The 18,054-nt window shown below is 36.1% G+C and overlaps 1 protein-coding gene across 4 annotated transcripts in view; it reads right to left on the reverse strand.

Moving 5' to 3' along the window:
• The window catches only part of LOC129775480 (semaphorin-5A), a 398,666-nt gene that overhangs the window by 315,716 nt on the left and 64,896 nt on the right, over window positions 1-18,054 (reverse strand). The window contains exon 1 of one of the 4 annotated variants that reach the window (XM_055780270.1): window positions 14,156-14,175. The exons of the other annotated variants lie outside the window; for them this stretch is intronic. Coding sequence (XP_055636245.1) covers window positions 14,156-14,160 — 5 coding nt within the window. The 5' untranslated portion in view covers window positions 14,161-14,175. Of the gene's footprint in view, window positions 1-14,155; window positions 14,176-18,054 lie in introns of those variants that run through there. 4 annotated transcript variants of the gene reach the window in all.

Raw genomic sequence — 18,054 nt, forward strand, 5'->3', positions numbered from 1 at the left:
ATAAATGTTTCTATGGTGGTTAGACACTCCACCCCACTCTCTAAAGGGGGACTGCCATGCAAAAGAAACACAAGTTTCTGCATTACTCGAGAATTAATCAAGCAAACGAAACCAAATTTAGCATGTGAAGGTGATATGGTACAATAAATGTTTCTACGGTGGTTGGATACTCCTCCTTCCTCTCTTAGAGGGGGCTGCCGTACCAATGAAATACAAATTTCTGCATCACTCGAGAATTAATCAAGCAAACGAAACCAAATTAGGTATATGGAGGTTTTGGGGCGCAATAAATGTTTTCACGGTGGTTCAACACTCCTCCTCTCTTTCTTAGGGTGGGCTGTCACACAAACGAAAAAAAAAAATTCTGCATAACTCTAAAACTAATCAAGCAAATGGAGCCAAAGTTGGCATGTGAAGATATTAGGGGACACGAAACGTTTCTGTGGTGAATAGACACTCCTCCCTCCTCTCTAAGAGGAAAAGAGGGGAGGGGTCTGTTTTTATTCTATCATATTTTCTATATCAAACATTTATTCCATGTAACGGAGAAATGAAATCTTGAACGAGAATTGTATCTGAAAATAATCTGATATTATAATGATGAGTTTTGATAGAAGTACTAGCAATTTTATAGGAAAAGGTAAATTCAACGGGGCCGATTAAAAGATCAATCAATGAAGAGTTGTGCTATTGGATTCATGAACTTGCGCTTAGTAAGAAAACGAGAAAGTTTGAAGGTATTGATAACAAAAACAAACTTTGGGCGGGACGAAGTTTGCCAGGTCAGCTAGTCTTTCTATACAACTAATAGCTACCGAACTATATTTTTTGTAAAGAATGCTCATGCTTAAATACATACGTCATTGTAAAAAATTGCCTTTGCGTAGAAAAATATAGTTCCAATCGTGATTACTATTCAGTTTTCTAAAGAAAAAGCACGTGCGACGTTTTATCCAAATCATGGTTGCACAAATTTTCCCATCGAAAATCATCCATTGGAGGAAATTGACTATCCTAATAGCTACTGTTCGACCTCGATCCGTTCGAGTACATCCCAGGGAGTCGAAGAAACGTTCGGTCTCCCGCAGAACCCATACAAATGCCCAACCCGGTCATAATAATTCGCACAATTACCCTCGGGATCAGCCAAGTTGGACGTCAGTCTTAACAAGAAGCCACAGCCATAAATCCCACACTAGTTTCCCTTCTTTTCGCCGGAAAGCCTCGCACTCAATTAAACCACACTCTGTTTCCCATCAGAGCGAAGCAAACCCCTACCGGACCCCAGCCATGCCGCATTCGCAGTTTGTGTGTTTGACAATTCAGCCCAGAAGCGATGACCAAGGGATCCGAGAGCCGTTCATTTTTTCCCATATTTCACGTCAATCAAAGCTAGAGTGGTGTACCGTTGCATGGAGTCCTCCTCCTCCTCATTGGCTGCCTGTGTTCCCCCTCTTTCGTTTTCGTGACACACACCCGGAGAGGTTCATTCCGTGGAACCGCGCCGAGAACCAATCAACCGGACCGATCTTGCGCAGCGGCAGCGTAAACTGCATATAAACAATTCATAATAACAGCCAATCTCTGCTGCATTGCCAAGATGCGGGGATATCTGCTCGCAAAAGGAGACGTACGAGAGTTGCAGCAGGACCGCGGTGAGGCCGCGGCAGCAGAAGTCAAGGAACCGCCTCATCGTGGCACAGTTAGGCGTTTTGCTTTCTTCCAGCTGCATACACACATCAATCAAACGAGAAAACTTCAGCACCAGCAACAGCAAAAGCAGCAGCAGCAGCAGTAGTTCTTCTGGCCGCACTCACAGTACCGGACGGACAGATTGACGAACGGACGATCGGTCAACGGCAAAGTCGGCTGTAATAATGCGAAACTAATGCCCGGACGATATCGGACGAGGGGTGCACCAACTATAAGGTCGGTCAAAATTTCTCGTTGGCTTTTGCAACATTGTAGTGCGTAGAAAATAAATGCAATTACAATTTCGAGAGAAAACTATGAGTTCCTGAAACCACATATCTAGGACACGATCAAAGCGCCCCTCAGGTAATTACTTTCTTCCTCCAGATTGCAGCGAGATGGTATAATGCATACTGCACACCACTCGTGCACACAGGAACTGGTATTCAGTAGCAGCGAGTCAAAACACGCGTTGAATGCAATTCCAACGATGGAACGATTTTATTCAGTTGCAGTTTTGTCGCCCCGGAATGTGTTTTTGTAATTCACTCAAAAACTTCTTCGCCTATGCAAATAATTTTCCGAGATATTGTCCAAGATATACCTATGTGCAGGAAAAGGCAACGGTAACGTGTCGTGATTACGAAACACACAAATGAGCGCTGATGGCATTTACGATTGAATCGTAGAAACCGAAGCAAAACTTTGGTTTTATCGATCAGCAAAAACCTTCCCAGAAGACCGAATTCACCCTACTGCAAATCACACACCATTTTCAATCGGATTAGCTGCACATGAAAGGAAGCAATATGTGTTTGTGTAACATGAGATGTGAAACCTTCCCCAAAAAAAAGTGGGAAGCCTTGGCATACGCGACTGCAATTCCTCTTTGGATCCGAAATGCCGAAAAAGATTAATGCTAATCCTCGAGGGAGGGAGACGCCGCCAGCGAGACAACATGGATCCCTTCTGCTAAATGGGGAGTCTTTTAAAATGGATTTTCTAAATGAGAAGTCATTATTTAATTTATGTTCTCGAGTGACTCTCGGCCAAACCAGGGCACGCACCGAACCAAATTGATACTTTGGCAGTAATTTATAGCTACCTTTCGGCAGAACCCTTCTCGATTGCCGTCGTGTTTTAGTTTTTTGTTTTCGAGTGCTTGTGGTCGCCGGAAGCATCCGAGGTGCAACGAATCTTTTCGGGTAATTACGGACGATGATTCGGTCCAAAATGAGTCCTTGAAACGACGCAAAAAACAAGCCAAAACGCGTGCATAAATAGATTTTAAATTGGAGGGAACACAAAATACACGGCAGCGCGCAGCCCTGAGCTGGCGGCGAGTATAATCGGATGCATTTTTAGAGCATTTGGAATTGCTTTGTTATATTTGGAGCATCATTGGCGCTGGCATTACGTCGATCGTCAAGGTACGGGGTTCAGTGTCTTACGCTGGGTTTGAAATGGCTCAACGCTAAGGCGATTTCAGCGAGGGCTGAGTGGTGTTTGGGAGGAGCTCTCGAAGGGCAAAGATTTTAGCAGCTCTGAGTCTGCCAAGAGCTAATGACGATGCACATGTCCTTACAATAACAAATTATATGCATTCCTACTCGATCAATAAGTATAGAAAGAATGATTTGAGTATAAAGGGAGTCATTGAAATGAAATCTAATGAACAATCTGCAACAATAGGAAGTTTGGGATGGAGAAGAGCAACAAACTGCAGTTTCGCACTGGATGTCTTCTCTTACCCAATCACCGAGACACCAATCCTGCTTCATATTCAGTAAGGACTACATTGGAATGATAAATGAGATTTGATCTCAATTTCAAATGTGACAAGACCTTAAACGGCTTCTCGATTCCTCAAGACTGTTGAATTGTGTTGCTGAAAGTACTCAATTTCTGATCTGACTTCTGCTGTCGAGACATCTGGTATTGATTCCAGAACCCCTCCGGCTCATATCCATCGTATCACCGCGTCAAAGTCTAGAAGTGTTCGTGCTTATGCTTGTGTGTTTATGTCTCTTCGTCTGAGTGATTGCATTGTTATTTCTATACGAACGGTTTTTTTTTGTTTTCGTGAACATTCTTCTTCGTCTTCAACTTTTTTAGAATGTACAAAAAATTTTCGATTTTTTTTTTAATTTCTCGACCCCTTAAGGGAAAAGATAATGAAACAAGATTTTTTATTTTTAATCTACACTCAATTGGCAAACAACCAATGTGAGAATAAAAAGATATCATTTTGCATTAGTTTTCCTACAGTGTCGAAGTCTTTGGCTCTATATTTACAAACAGCATCATCAGAATAACATTGCTGAACACCTTTCAGAGTCAAATTTAATAAGACATTTATGAAAATATTTAAAAGTACAAATCCAAGGATCCTTGAGGTGGGAGACAATCCAAAACATTACTTCAATCTAGAAAAATACATCCAACATAGTCTTCGTTATCTAAACCCCTTACTATAAAATGAATCAATTCTAGTGAGGCTGATTCAGTTCTTTTTCGAGGTAAAAATCTAAACTTTTTACATCTGATAAGATTCTCTTCCAATATATAATTTTTTATTTGCTCATTTATCACTAATTCAAGAATTTTGGATAATGCTCGAAGAATAGAAATTGGCCTATAATTAGTTTTCGAAAGCACTACTTTTGATGTTTTGATACATTCAACAAATTAAGACGACGTTATCTTGTTGTTCATTATCTCTGTTACTGTTGGTACAATGATAACTTTGCACTTTTGGATGATTTTCTTTTAGTCCTGAAACCTACACCAGCTGCAGTTTCTACATTCAATGTATCAATTACTTTCATAACAAATCTATCGAATGTCGATTGTTCCGAATTACTCTACATGACAAAGGGTCGAGCTGGGCAAGGAAGTAAAAAGTTCCGCCAAACCGAATCACCAGCTCTACGGAAAATATTGTATAGGGTACCAAATGAGAAATTATGACTATTTCTTTGAATCATATAAGAGATAAAAATTTTAAAATATATCTTACTGTGATATATCGAGAAATATTATCAAAAAAAAAATTCATCTAAAACTGTACTAAGAAAGTAATATAGTACAGGTCGGATTCGATTATCCGGAGACTCGATTATCCGGAATTTTAGACTCGATTATCCGGAGTATTTTATTTTTGATTTTCGGACATTTTGAATAATTTGTATAATAATTTTATATTGAATAGCTAATATGGGTATCAAAAGAAAGGGATTGACTAGAAGAATGCAGTTATTTATGAAAAATACAAATGCAAGATGGCGGCCACTACAAAACGGCGGATTACATATTTTCTCAGAACCCCATCAATATGGGTATCAAATGAAAGGACTTGTCTAGTAGAACACAGTTATTTATGAAAAATGCAAATCTAAGATGGCGGCCACTACAAAATGGCGGATTACCTATTTTCTCAGAACCCCATCAATATGGATATCAAATGAAAAGGCTTGACTAGTAGAACACAGTTATTTATGAAAAATGCCCAAAAATGTATCAAAAGGAAGTTCTCGACTAGTAGAACATAGCAGATAATGAAAAATCCAATTTCAAGATGACCGCAGCCCCGAACAACTAATTCCTTTTTGAATTGTTTCATTCAGCTTGGCCTGTTTCTATGGATGTTTGAATGTTTGTTGGGTTGTCCCACATTAATAGAAAATTGACCCCATTCCTGTTGAATGATTAATCTGAAATTTGGAACATACATTTAATTCTACTGTCATTATAAAACTGCGTATTCCATGATCTTGAGAAATTCAATTTGACCGCCGCAAAAAATGGCTGAATGGCTTGATTTGGAGAATACCCTACACTATGAACAACATAAATTCGAAAAGGTCGTCACCACAAAATGGTCGAATATGTATTTTTTTGCAATCCCCTCAATATTGGTATCAAATGAAATGATTTGACTAATAGAATACAGTACAGGTCGGACTCGATTATATGTGATTCGATTATATACAATTTTGAACTCGATTATATTCAGTTTGGAATTTTTTTTATTTCTATATTTTAAATATGACTTATTTCATGAAGAAATGTAACCTTTCAACGTTAAGGTGAAGTTTAAGTGGCTATTACATGTACAGTTGAGTAAAAGTCGTGATTTTTGAAGATTTTGCTTGAATTTTCACCAGGATTTGTTTATATAGATATTGCAGCCAAATTAAGAAAGATAGAAGTTGTGCGTCAAAGAACAAATTGTGGAGCGGTTAAAGAACTTCATTTTCATTGATAGTCACAATCTAGTTTAATATAAATTTTTAGGATAAAATTAATAATAACACATAAAAATTATTAACTTTTAAGTCTTCACTTCCAAAATGTTATTAAAATTCATTAATATAGTTGTTCCACTACTATATCCTGTACTAAATTTTCTCATTTTTCAAATGAAAGCATCAGAATCGTCCTCCGTAGCGTACTTTTTTAATGTAGAGCCAGTATGAAGCAACAGAGTCCGAAGCAAAAGAGTTCTGTAACTCTGTCATTGTTGAAATTCGAACATATGCGTAGGAGGATTCAGGAGGATCACCTCCTGAGAGAATCTGGACAAATTTATTTTTTTCATGTGAGAAAGGTGTTTTCTGACTTTAAGGGGATGAATCAAAAATCAAATTCCTCTTTCATTTTCAAAAAACTAAAAATACATGTGAGAAAAAACAAATAAAGAAAAAAAATTGTTTTGACTCGATTATCCGGAGTGAAAAAAAAATCAATACTCCGGAAAATCGAGTCCGACCTGTACTATGAAAGTACAGGGAAACTTCGATATAACGTACCCTCGTTATAACGTACCCTCGATATAACGTCACTCGATATAACGTACATTTTACCTCGATATAACGTACACCTTTTCAAAGTGTAAAGGAAATTTTTTTTCAATATTTTTTTTCTGATAGAACAATGAATTATCTGTATTGTGATGCTAAAACAAGTTTTGTACCTTCAATCAATTTCGAAATACAGCTGGTTTTGTGATTCCAGATTCTAAATGAATCAATCTTTAATCAACAGTACGAAGGGAAACATCATGAGAAAGGTTGGCTTCGTCTTCTGATTGAAGTTATTCATTAACTTGACTAAAACAGCAACACAATAATGTATTATAGACTACGTTTGTGAGTACTTTATCATGCTTCGATATAACGTACAATTCGATACAACGTACAATTTTGAAAGTGAAATGTACGTTGTATCGAAGTTTACCTGTACTATGAAAAAATCTTGAAATATTGCAATTTTTTTTTTGATATTTTGAGATTCATTACGACTCTAATTCGTGTTTAAATGTGTGCATACTCCTATTCTAGATATGTGTAACTTTTTTCAGAATTTCAACAGTGTTCTTTTTTATTTTATATTTTTATATTTTCCTAAAATCTATTATTTCATTGTATTCGTGTAACAAGTTCCGCTTAACCTTATCAACAACGCTATGGAAAATATTGCGTAGGGTAACAAATTAGATAATTTTTCTGAATCCATGAATGGTACACTATAAAAGCTATAGTGAAAAAACGTTTCTTTTTTCACGCAATTCTCAATAGGCTTGGAAATGAAAATTTCAGAAAATATTCAAAGTAAATAATAAAAAAAATCAACCAAAATTTTTTTTAAATCAAAGTATTAAACTAATGAGAGGTTTTTGGGGCCGGGGAACATACAAATGTTCACGCCGATCGGTTCAGTAATTTCCAAGTATATAAGAATCAGACAGACAGACAGAACTCCATTTATACAGAGTTTTCCAACTTTAAATTCCGAAAGTAAATTCAAATAAAACACACTTAGAATTCGAATTTCGATGAAACTTTTATCTCAAATTAAAGTTTGGTTTATGCCATTATGTGTGAAATACAACATCATTCAAATGTCCACCTAGGGCATCCTCGCACACCTTGATCCGGAACAGGTAATTTTCGATGACTTTTCGGCACATATGGGGCGGTATCACGGTCATAACTTCACGAATGTTGTCTTTCAAATGTTCAAGAGTTTGCGGAGAGTTGGCATAGACACGGTCTTTCGCATAACCCTACAAAAAAAAGTCTAGCGGGTTCAAATCGCATGATCATGATCGCAATATGGCCATGTTCGGTCGTGTTGTGTGGCACGTGGCGCCGTCCTGCTGAAACCACATGTCATCCGTATCCATATCTTCAATTTATGGCAAAAAAATCGGTTAACATACAGCTATTCCATGCCAAATCGATATAGTGGTTCTCGGATTTTCGTGAAAATTGGTAGTTTTGTTACCTTAACGTTGAAATATTACATTTATATTCGCAATATAAAAAAAATATTTGTTTTTCAAACTGTATATCGAGTTCAAAATGGTATATAATCGAATCATACATAATCGAGTCAGTATATAATCAAGTCCGACCTGTACTTATTTATATGGTCAGTAGTATTATTTTAGAACTAATTTTCGTTTCTTTTTGGGGCAAAACCATTTTAGGCCTGTTGATGTTGTTAATAGATGAACAAATAAACTGATTGCTCGTGACCTTCTGAAAAATTAAAGAAAATTTGTGTTCTTGGTCGAAGGTAGACGGCATAATTGGCGTTTCTAGTATTCGACACTTGGTTACTTAAACCAACAATGGCGAATGGCGAATTGTTTCAATGAATACTTCATTCATTGGAACAATTCGCCATTTTTCTGTTCGAGCTCAAACGACAATTATTATCTTCTATCGACAGAATTTGCTCCTGTAGTTTTTTGGAAAATAATTTCCCTTAATGTTGACCACGTTTTCTTATAGTTATTTATGTTCTGTTTGATTGATCGAGTGTAGTATTTATGTTTAGCAAAGTTTATAGAGTTTCTTGATTGATTTTCCTAATAATTTCCTAATAAATTTTATAAATAATAATTTTTTTCTTTGTGTATTTAGTGCTGCACATATTCTTTGAATAATTTATTTTTGATGTCTATTTCATTTAGCAGTAATTTATTTTTGTACGGTTAACGAATGGCTGTTTTCTTATTGCTGCATTAAATCTCCCATCCATTGATATTAATATCTTCGTGAGGTTTCCTCGTGAAATCATGGAAACTATGTCAGGTGTTTAGAAGGTTTCTTGACAATGAATTATGTTTGACTCATGTTTGATAACATTCAATTTTACTGCTGAAACACTTGTCTTATGATCAGATATGAATCTTTTGGTATCTCTAACTATCAAATGCAAAGTATATTGAAAAATGTAATGTGACCGATGACAGTGGAAATTTTATTTTAGAACTTTGTAGGATCGAGAGAGTATATCTCGTTCATAATAATGTATTATAGTGACTGAGTTTTGTATTTATAATTTCACACAACGTCAGGTGTTTCAACTAACAAATTCATGTTGGAATCACCCCAAATAAATAATCTCTTATAACGATCTATGGTCGCGCATTGGACACAACCTCCTATAATTTTTCACCGTTCTCGTGCTATCGATCCAACACACACAGTGATACAATTGTGTTCGGTTGGATCCTTATCGATTTTCGTGCCGCCTGGAGGAGATTTTGTATTTGTGGAATAATGGTGCTGGTTGATCGAAATATAAACGCTTCATTCGCGATTCAGTCATCCAGCTGATGACCGTACAGCAGCAGCTCGATGAAAAAATAGGACGTACCGCGTCGATTTTCATACCGTAATGTGGAGAGTGTTTGTGTATGATTGCTCACAAGCATTATTTATCTATCGGTTGTTAATGGTTAATAGTGATACAAATATTAGGTTTGGGGAGAAGTAATTTGAGTGAAATTCGAATATTTTTTAATATGTCCCGATTTGGGTCAAATATGCACCGTTTTGTTGGAAATTTTTTGTCATTCTAGAGGTAGCTTTAATGCCTTTTTCTTAGAAGGCTTGGTCCTTATTGGATAAGAACTCTAGCAATGAATTTTTACAATCTTATTTTGGTCCCAATTTCTTATCACTCAGGAAGTTTTACACTGCGAGAAAAAGATGATAAGTGATTGCTTTTGTGCCAGGTTCATTGTGGTAGATGCATTAAAAGATTCCAATCAAGCTCCCAGAGTTGTGTGGCCTTGCGTTGTCCTGATGGAACACTACACCTCCTCTGTTCGCCAATTCTGGACGATTCTGGTCAACCGCTAGCTTCAAACGGTCCATTTGTTGACAGTAGAGATCTAAATTCAGTGAATTGCACTAAAAAAAAAATTTTTTTAATTAAAAAAAATTTCACGTATTTCACTGTTACAGTATTGGCACCATTAACACCATTCACAATTTCAGCGGCCTAGCTTGCATTTTCGCCTTTATAAAAGAAAAAGTGTAAAATTTACCGAAATTTCTCTTTGTTGACTTCAATTCTTAACACCCTGTAACTCACAACGTAATGGAACAAACAAAATACAGTAAAAGATTTTTTTTAGTGTGAAATGTCACCTTTATAACGAATCTAAACATGAAATTGTATGATCGATGTTAGGTGATATATAGGGGAAAGGGGGGCAGTCTAGGACAACGCTTGTAAAAATTAAGTGGTACAATTTTCAACCAAATTAAAAATATAAGTAAGTTAACAGCCCTTCCACCAACAGCTGTCATATGGTTTGACACCTCCCGGAAACTTACGGAACTTACGAAAACAACACAGTGCTCTTTTCCATACACGTTTCGAAACTTTTGAGCTTTTTTGAGTTGTAAGTATTTCCCTAATTCCTTTGTGAACGATTTTTAATATACCACCTCAGCTAGTAACTAAGATGAAATGAAAAAAAAAGTGCTACAACAGGGAAATAAAATTATGATTTATCTTCGGATGGTGGTGGGGCACATTCGGACACTGTTTAATACCTCATAAAATTTGTGTCTGATTGTTGTTTACTAACAAACAACAATTTTGTCTGATTCTCAGACCTAATGATGGTTCTAAACTACAAAAAGAAACCGATAGAACCAGCATCAACGAAGATGAGATGGAAAGAGCTATCGAACTAGTTTCGAATAGAACGTTTTCATGATTCTAGCTCACAGGTCCAACTGGGTCCATTGTCTTTGCTAATTTCCCAACTAACGATTGCATAACGGGAAAACTGTTTCTCAATGTTCTGGAACATTTGAAAAAGGTAGCAAAAAGCAACGGAAACGAATCAATTTCAAAAAAATCAAAAATCAATCAAAAAGTCATTGCTGCCCATTCTCAAAATTTTTTTTTCCGAAAAGGATTTTGAATGCTCAAATGATTTCACCAACTGGAGCGAAGATAGCAACTAACTCATCGGGTAATACAACAATGCTGCAAAAATTGAATCTACAGCACAGATAGATTTTACTTTGGCAATTTTGTCCCCGGAAAATGTTGAACCTTTTCCAAAAACTTCACCGCGGAAAACCACCACTCGAAAACGGAAGAAAGCAAAATCACGAATTTTTACTGACTCTCATAGCAAGCAGTTTCCTTTCAGAAAAATCTTGATAAACAGAAAAATGCAGAATATGCTGGGAATAAGAGGAAACGGAAGTAATTGTTGATAAACATAAAATTTCATTTTTTTCCTTGTCTGAAAGTGCCCTAGGACTGTCCGAAAGTGCCCCACACATGGGGCACATTCGGACAAAAAAGCAATTTTCAAAAATTCGAATGAACCATTCGTAATCGCATCAACGCACACCTCTAAAACGCTCATGATACATTGATGTTCAAATGACAGCCAGGATGAATTCAGGATTTTTTTAAGTTTACAAAAAATATTAAAAATCAAGGAAAAAAGTGTTCGAATGTGCCCCCCTCTCACCTAATCACCTGTGGCTGCAATATGTGTGTCTTTATACGAGTACATAGCATAAGGACATAAATTACGACATTACAGCTTACGTATTGTTCTCGCGAAAACAAGAATGAATCAACCATCGTTTGCTGTTTTCATAGAACTGCGCAAATATTATACATAATTAGGGCCAACACAATTTTCCCTATTCTTTTTTTTCAAAAAGATCGTTGCATTTTAGGGTCATATCCGAAATATTAAAAAGGGAATTGATTTTTATACGTTTTTTTTAAACGTCGTCTTTTTGACAACCATTATTTGTGGATTAAAAATAATATACACTCGACAAAAAAATTAGAGGAACAAAGTGCGAAGTTGGAAATTTTAAGTGATTTTTTACATGTTGTAACTTCGTGAAAAATCAACGAATATCGATGGAATGTACATCATTTTGAAGCTACAACTTTCGGGTATTAGAATATTTTACGTACAAATTTTTATCTTGGTGTGTGTAGGTGTAGTGGGCAACAATATCGGGAAAAAATGAAAAATAGATTTTTCTTTGTTTTTTTTCATGAATATATATTCTGGACTAACTAAAAATTTTGTTAACCTATTGAGGTGGCAAATCCAATAAACCTTATCAACCAGCTTTCATTTGGTTTCAAGAACGCTCCTGTAGAACCTTCCCACACAGAGATATTTCAGTTTGAATGAAAAAATACCCCTTCGTCTCTGATGATGAACAATTCAATAAACAACCATCGCACCGCAAATTGAAAGGTAGTTTAGAAAACTCCTACTTTGACGAAAAAAAATATTTGAAAATTTTGCATCGATTTCAAAAGAGTTTTTTTAGTGCTTCGTAAAATCCACTGTAATTCTGCAGTGTTTGCAGGCTAATTTTCAGCTTAGTGTATTCCCTAAACATTTGTGAACGTTTCATATTGATACGTTCAGCCGTTTTTTCTTGCCGATTTTTCAAAGTTTGGAGTAAATTATAGAAGCATCCAATCGCAAATCGTATCAGAAGTACAAAATACTGCGCGGCTCTCAAAATGAACGATTCGTAACTTTCGTTTTCATGCGTTTGTACAATTTATCCTTGCGTAGAATTTATCAGAGTTTTCAAAACTGCCTTTCGATTTACGGTGCGATGGTTCTTTATTGAATTATTCATCATCAAAGACGACGGTTAATTTTTCATTCAAACTGAAATATATCTCAATTTTTTTTTTATCTCAATTTTTCATTTCTTCTCGATATTGTTGTCCACTACACCTACATATACCATGATATAAATATGTACGTAAAATATTCTAATATCTGAAAGTAGTAGCTTCAAAATGATGATTCATCCCATCTATATGCGTTGATTTTTCACGAAGTTACAACATGTCAAAACTCGCCTAAAATTTCCGACTTCGCATTTAAAAACTGAACTAATTTATTATTGAATGAAGAGGAAGGAAGAGAATGAGTTGAAAAGTTTTTTTTAGCCCGACAAAAGGGTGAAGATTTCATTTTGGTAAACCTGAATCCGTTGTCAAAAAAAAGATTTTTTGTACCCTACTCCTCTTTTTAGAACAACCAGTATATGCAACATGGGATAAAATTATCTGTTCCGACATTGTGTCAGAGCTTGCATCCTTTGCAGTCAAGGTTCCGGTGAGACTAACCTAATCTGAACTACTGAATTCTGTCAACCCTATTGTTCTAGGCCTAGATTTTCTCTCTCACAAATGTCCACGAATCGTCTTCGCAACCAATCCATTGGCTCCGTTGCTTGAGAGTTACGTCAAGCTGTTGTCTCGCTCAGCGTTTGTCGTTAATCGGCGATGACGCACTTTATGAGAACCTATAGGACCAGGGCCAGCAAAAGCAGATACACGAATCTCTAAAGCCTCAAACCCGAGATCTTCGCTGACCTTCTTTTCGACTCATTAATATCTGTGAACGAACGGAGCGAAGAAACTGTACAATTTACAACGCAGCTGTGCAGCATTCGGGGGGAGCGCCGTAAAACTTCGCTAAAACTTCCTCCGAATGATTATGAAATTGTGTTTTATGCAAATAACTTTCGCTTTTGCTTTGCCAACAACAACAACAGTACCGCAACGGTCGTGTTTTTATTTCAGTTTTTTTTCTCCGTTTTTTTCTACCGTATTCCTTCAAACCTCACCGGTTGTCATTCGAATCGATGGTCGCCGCTTGTCGCCTGTCGGATTTGCTGTCAGTTTATTGTTTTACGAAATTATAAACATCAAATATGGATCGATCGGTGACTCGATTTGGTAGGGACCTTTCCCTCCCCCCGCTACACGACACACGCTCTGCACCGTCCCTTCTGTAATTGTCATAGTTTTGGTGCTATATTTGGGGTGTCCAAATCTCGGATCGATGCCCCGGGCAAACCGCTGCTTGCTGCAAAGACTGACCTTTCTGTGGAATTGTTTGAGGATTTTGGCTTTTGTTTCGTGCGAATAACGCACGAAACTCGTTTCGGGTGCTGTATGTGGTGGCTAAGGTGATCCTGTCGGACTAAAGCTACTAAACCTGATCCGACCTAGAAGCAAGAAGAAGGGAAAAAACGTGATCCGCCGTATCGTCGGTCCGGTGCAGCGAATGCTAAACCAATTTGCAGCGTCCGATTATCCCAGATAGGCAAAACTTCTCAATGATCTTTACCTCATCGCGTTGCATTACGATTAGCAAAATTTGGTCCAATCCGATTACCTGAAACGGGAGAAAAGGAGAAAGAAACACTGGTTAACTGGAGCATCGCATGAATGGGTCGAACTAAGTCCCGAAATTTGACCCTAATCAAGCGGTCCAAAAAATTGGGTACTTTCATGCGGGTCCCTAATTGAATCCAAGACTCCGCCTCCGTTGCGTTGAAATTCGCACTCTCTTTGGAGTGTTTCTAATACAGAAAACAAAGCAAAAAATTGGCAAGAAATTGGGAAGCATTTGCCTCACCAAGACGACAGCTGCTACCGCCGCGGAAAGGATTGTCCGTTCGTTCCAAACCAGCCAAAAGATCGAAGACGAAAGAATGTTGATTAACTTTCCCCACGCGCGAAGCGGTGACCATCATCACTCAGAAACTGTTATAAAAATTTCACCAGCCGACGTTTCGCAGGTTCTTCTCAGGTGTTGATTGATTAATGACTCGAGATTACAAAAAGAAAAGAATCGAATTGCTTTATTATTTTCGTTTCTCTGTTTAATGGGAAGGAGAAATGCATCAACCGCGCTGAGAAGAACAAGCGAATGAGAAGCGCGCGAAGCGACAGAGAAATCATGCCGAATGCCATGCCAAATCAAAACTATCAACCGAAACGACGAACGGACGGAGGGAGGCTTTTCGTGTTGGTCTTGTGTTCTTCCTGAACGACCCCGAACCGAAACGGACGAAACTTGGATGACGGCTGAAGGTAACAGCAACAACTTGTTCAGCGGTGGGCAAATTGGGATTTGCATATCAAAGCGGTGCCATTAGCGAGCTGTTGCTTTGGTGATTTGACTACAAAAGTTTATCATCTGGGATGCGGACTGTCGGAAGTGTTGTAGGGTTTCAGCGTTATCTATTTTAATCGTGGTTTTTGTAAATTCATTTTCTGTTTGGACAGCAATTAGAGTTCAGTGAATGTTTAGTGAATCGTCATCATTCTTTTTTGATACGATTTCGATGTCATCACCGAATTTCGTTATTTTACCGAATCTGGCTAAATTGAAATTCATCTTCTTTGATCAATTGTGATCGAAGCTCCTAGTTAAATTTTGAAACATACGATCTAACAAATCTTGCATTTCTTCCAAATTTCTTGCAGACATTCCATTGAAATTTTGGCAATTTATCTTCCGGCTACTGTGAAACGGTCTTGGATTCAACCAAATAAACAATTTACTATATTTCTATATTTGTAGATAACATCCAAAAACCATTTGATTATGAATTTGAGGAAGTCTCTGATTACACTAAAGAAAACCATCAATTATTTAGACGTAAGCTTAACTATATCAATTGGCAGGGTTTATTTAGAAGTGTGGAAAACATTGAATTAGTAGTGACGACTTTTTACTCGATAATCAATGAAATAATAGAGGAGGAGATACCAACAAGACGAAAAAGAAGAAACATAAGACGGATTTCACGCCAACTCAACTGGTCATTGGCAGCACCATTTCAGATTGCAGTGAAACGTTTTGGGTGTAAAGATATTGGTCATTTAAGCAACTTTGCAAACTTGGAATATTCCAAAAATAATTAAACTACTTTTTAAAAAGGGCCAAAGTTTTTTTTTATTTTTTTTTTTAAATTTATATCTTAAAAACTATAAGACTTACAATATTTTGGTCGAAGAAGAAATTATAGGAAATCGTTCAAATTTCCATAAAAAAATATTAATTTTTTTTTTTCCAAAAACTAAAATTCAATTTTCTCAAAAACGTATTTTTTTTAAATTCTCAAAAAAAATGTGTGAATAGCCCGTACAATTATCAACAAGTCGTCCATACATCCGAAGATGGGCACTTTTACAGGAAAAAAGTTTTTCTCACAACAACTTTTCCATGTTTTTTTTTGAAAAAAAAAACAAAGAATCCTACTTTTGTTTAAAGTCAAGATAGCAATATAGTTGATTAGACAAAGTTTTAGATCTTATTAAAATATAAACTTTTGTCGAAGACGTCAACTTTCTATCTTTTATAGTTTTTAGGATATAAGTCAGTTTTGTATGAAGACTCCTGAAAAAAATAATGTTTTGCTCGAAACATTTTTGTGTGTAAATTCTCACGTTTGACATGTTCTTGGCATGTTTTTAAATAGAGAAAAGTTTGCAGAGCATTCAAAATGCGATAATTTATACATAAAAATGGAACAAATTGAACATTATTAGCATTTTTTCGAAAAAAACATGAAAAACATTTTTGTTCGGAAAACTTTTTCCATGTAAATGTGCCCATCGTCCGATTTATGGAAAACTTGTTGGAAATTTTAAGGGCTATTTATATCTATTTTTTCAGAATTTTAAAAGCATATGTTTGCGAGAAAAATGAATTTTAATTTTCAAATTTTTTTTCAATGAAATTTTTTTCAAAAAATTCTTTGATAATTTTTAAACAAAACCTAAGTAATTTCCTAAATTTCATTCATTCATTCTGAGAATTTATACACAAAAATGTTTCGAACAAAACTTTGTTTTTTTCAGGAGTCTTCATTCAAAACTGACTTATATTCTAAAAACTATAAAAGATAGAAAGTTGACGTCTTCGACAAAAGTTTATATTTTAACAAGATCTAAAACTTTGTCTATTAAACTATATTGCTATCTTGACTTTAAACAAAATTAGGATCAGTTGTATTTTTTTCAAAGAAAATATAAAAAAGTTGTCGTTAGAAAAACTTTTTTCCTGTAAAAGTGCCCATCTTTGGATGTATGGACGACTTGTTGATAATTGTACGGGCTATTCACACAATTTTTTTGAGAATTCTAAAAAAATACGTTTTTGAGAAAATTGAATTTGAGTTTTAAAAAAAAAATGTTGCTGTAAATTAAAAACAATAAATTTTTAAATATTTTTTTATGAAACGATTTCCTATAATTTCTTCTTTGATCAAAATTTTGTAAGTCTTATAGTTTTTGAGACAGAAATTTTTGAAAAAAAAATTTAAAAAATCTTTGGCTCTTTTCAAAAAGTGGTCCAATTATTTTTGGAATATTTCAAGTATGCAAAGTTGCTTAAATGACCAATATGTTCACACCCAAAACGTTTCACTGCAATCTGATATGGTGCTGCCAACTCCTAAGACGAGTTGGCGTGAAATCCGTCTTCTTCTTCTTCTACTTCTTCTTCATCAATGGCACTAACGTTCCTAGAGGAACTTCGCCGTCTCAACGTAGTATTACTTGCGTCATTTTTATTAGTACTTAGTTGAGATTTCTATGCCAAATAACACGCCTTGAATGCATTTTGAGTGGCAAGCTCTAGAATACGCGTGATCACAGTGCAAGTCGGAGGAAATTTCTTTGACGAAAAATTCCCCCGACCAGAACGGGAATCGAACCCGAACACCCGGCATGTTAGTTATGACGCTAACCACTCGGCCAAGGGAGCACATCCGTCAAATCCGTCATAAACACAAAATATGCGGTTTGGTTGAATCAAAACAAAAGAATCTCAAAAATGATTATGATTATTTATAAGACATACTATGACGCTAATCTCGAAAATTATTTGAACATTTGCGAACAGCTCAACTCGACTGTTGAATACGCCTTTGAAGATTACAATTAAAAAACCAGAGTCCGACATAAAGTCCAACCCAAAACATTTCTTCAATAACATAAAAACAAAATTAAAAAGCAATAATTTTCCATCACGCATGCACCTTGACGAATCCGTGGAAGAAAGAAAATTTGCAAAATTTTTTCAAGAACAAATGAAACAATATTTGGCATATGGAGGTTTTAGGGTGCAATAAATGATTCTTGGTGGTTAGACTCTCCACCCCCCACAATAAGGGGGGGCTGCCATACGAATGAAACACAAATTTCTGCATTACTCGAGAATTAATCAAGCAA

The sequence above is a fragment of the Toxorhynchites rutilus genome, chromosome 3 (genome assembly GCF_029784135.1).
Source record: "Toxorhynchites rutilus septentrionalis strain SRP chromosome 3, ASM2978413v1, whole genome shotgun sequence".
Lineage (NCBI taxonomy): Eukaryota > Metazoa > Arthropoda > Insecta > Diptera > Culicidae > Toxorhynchites > Toxorhynchites rutilus.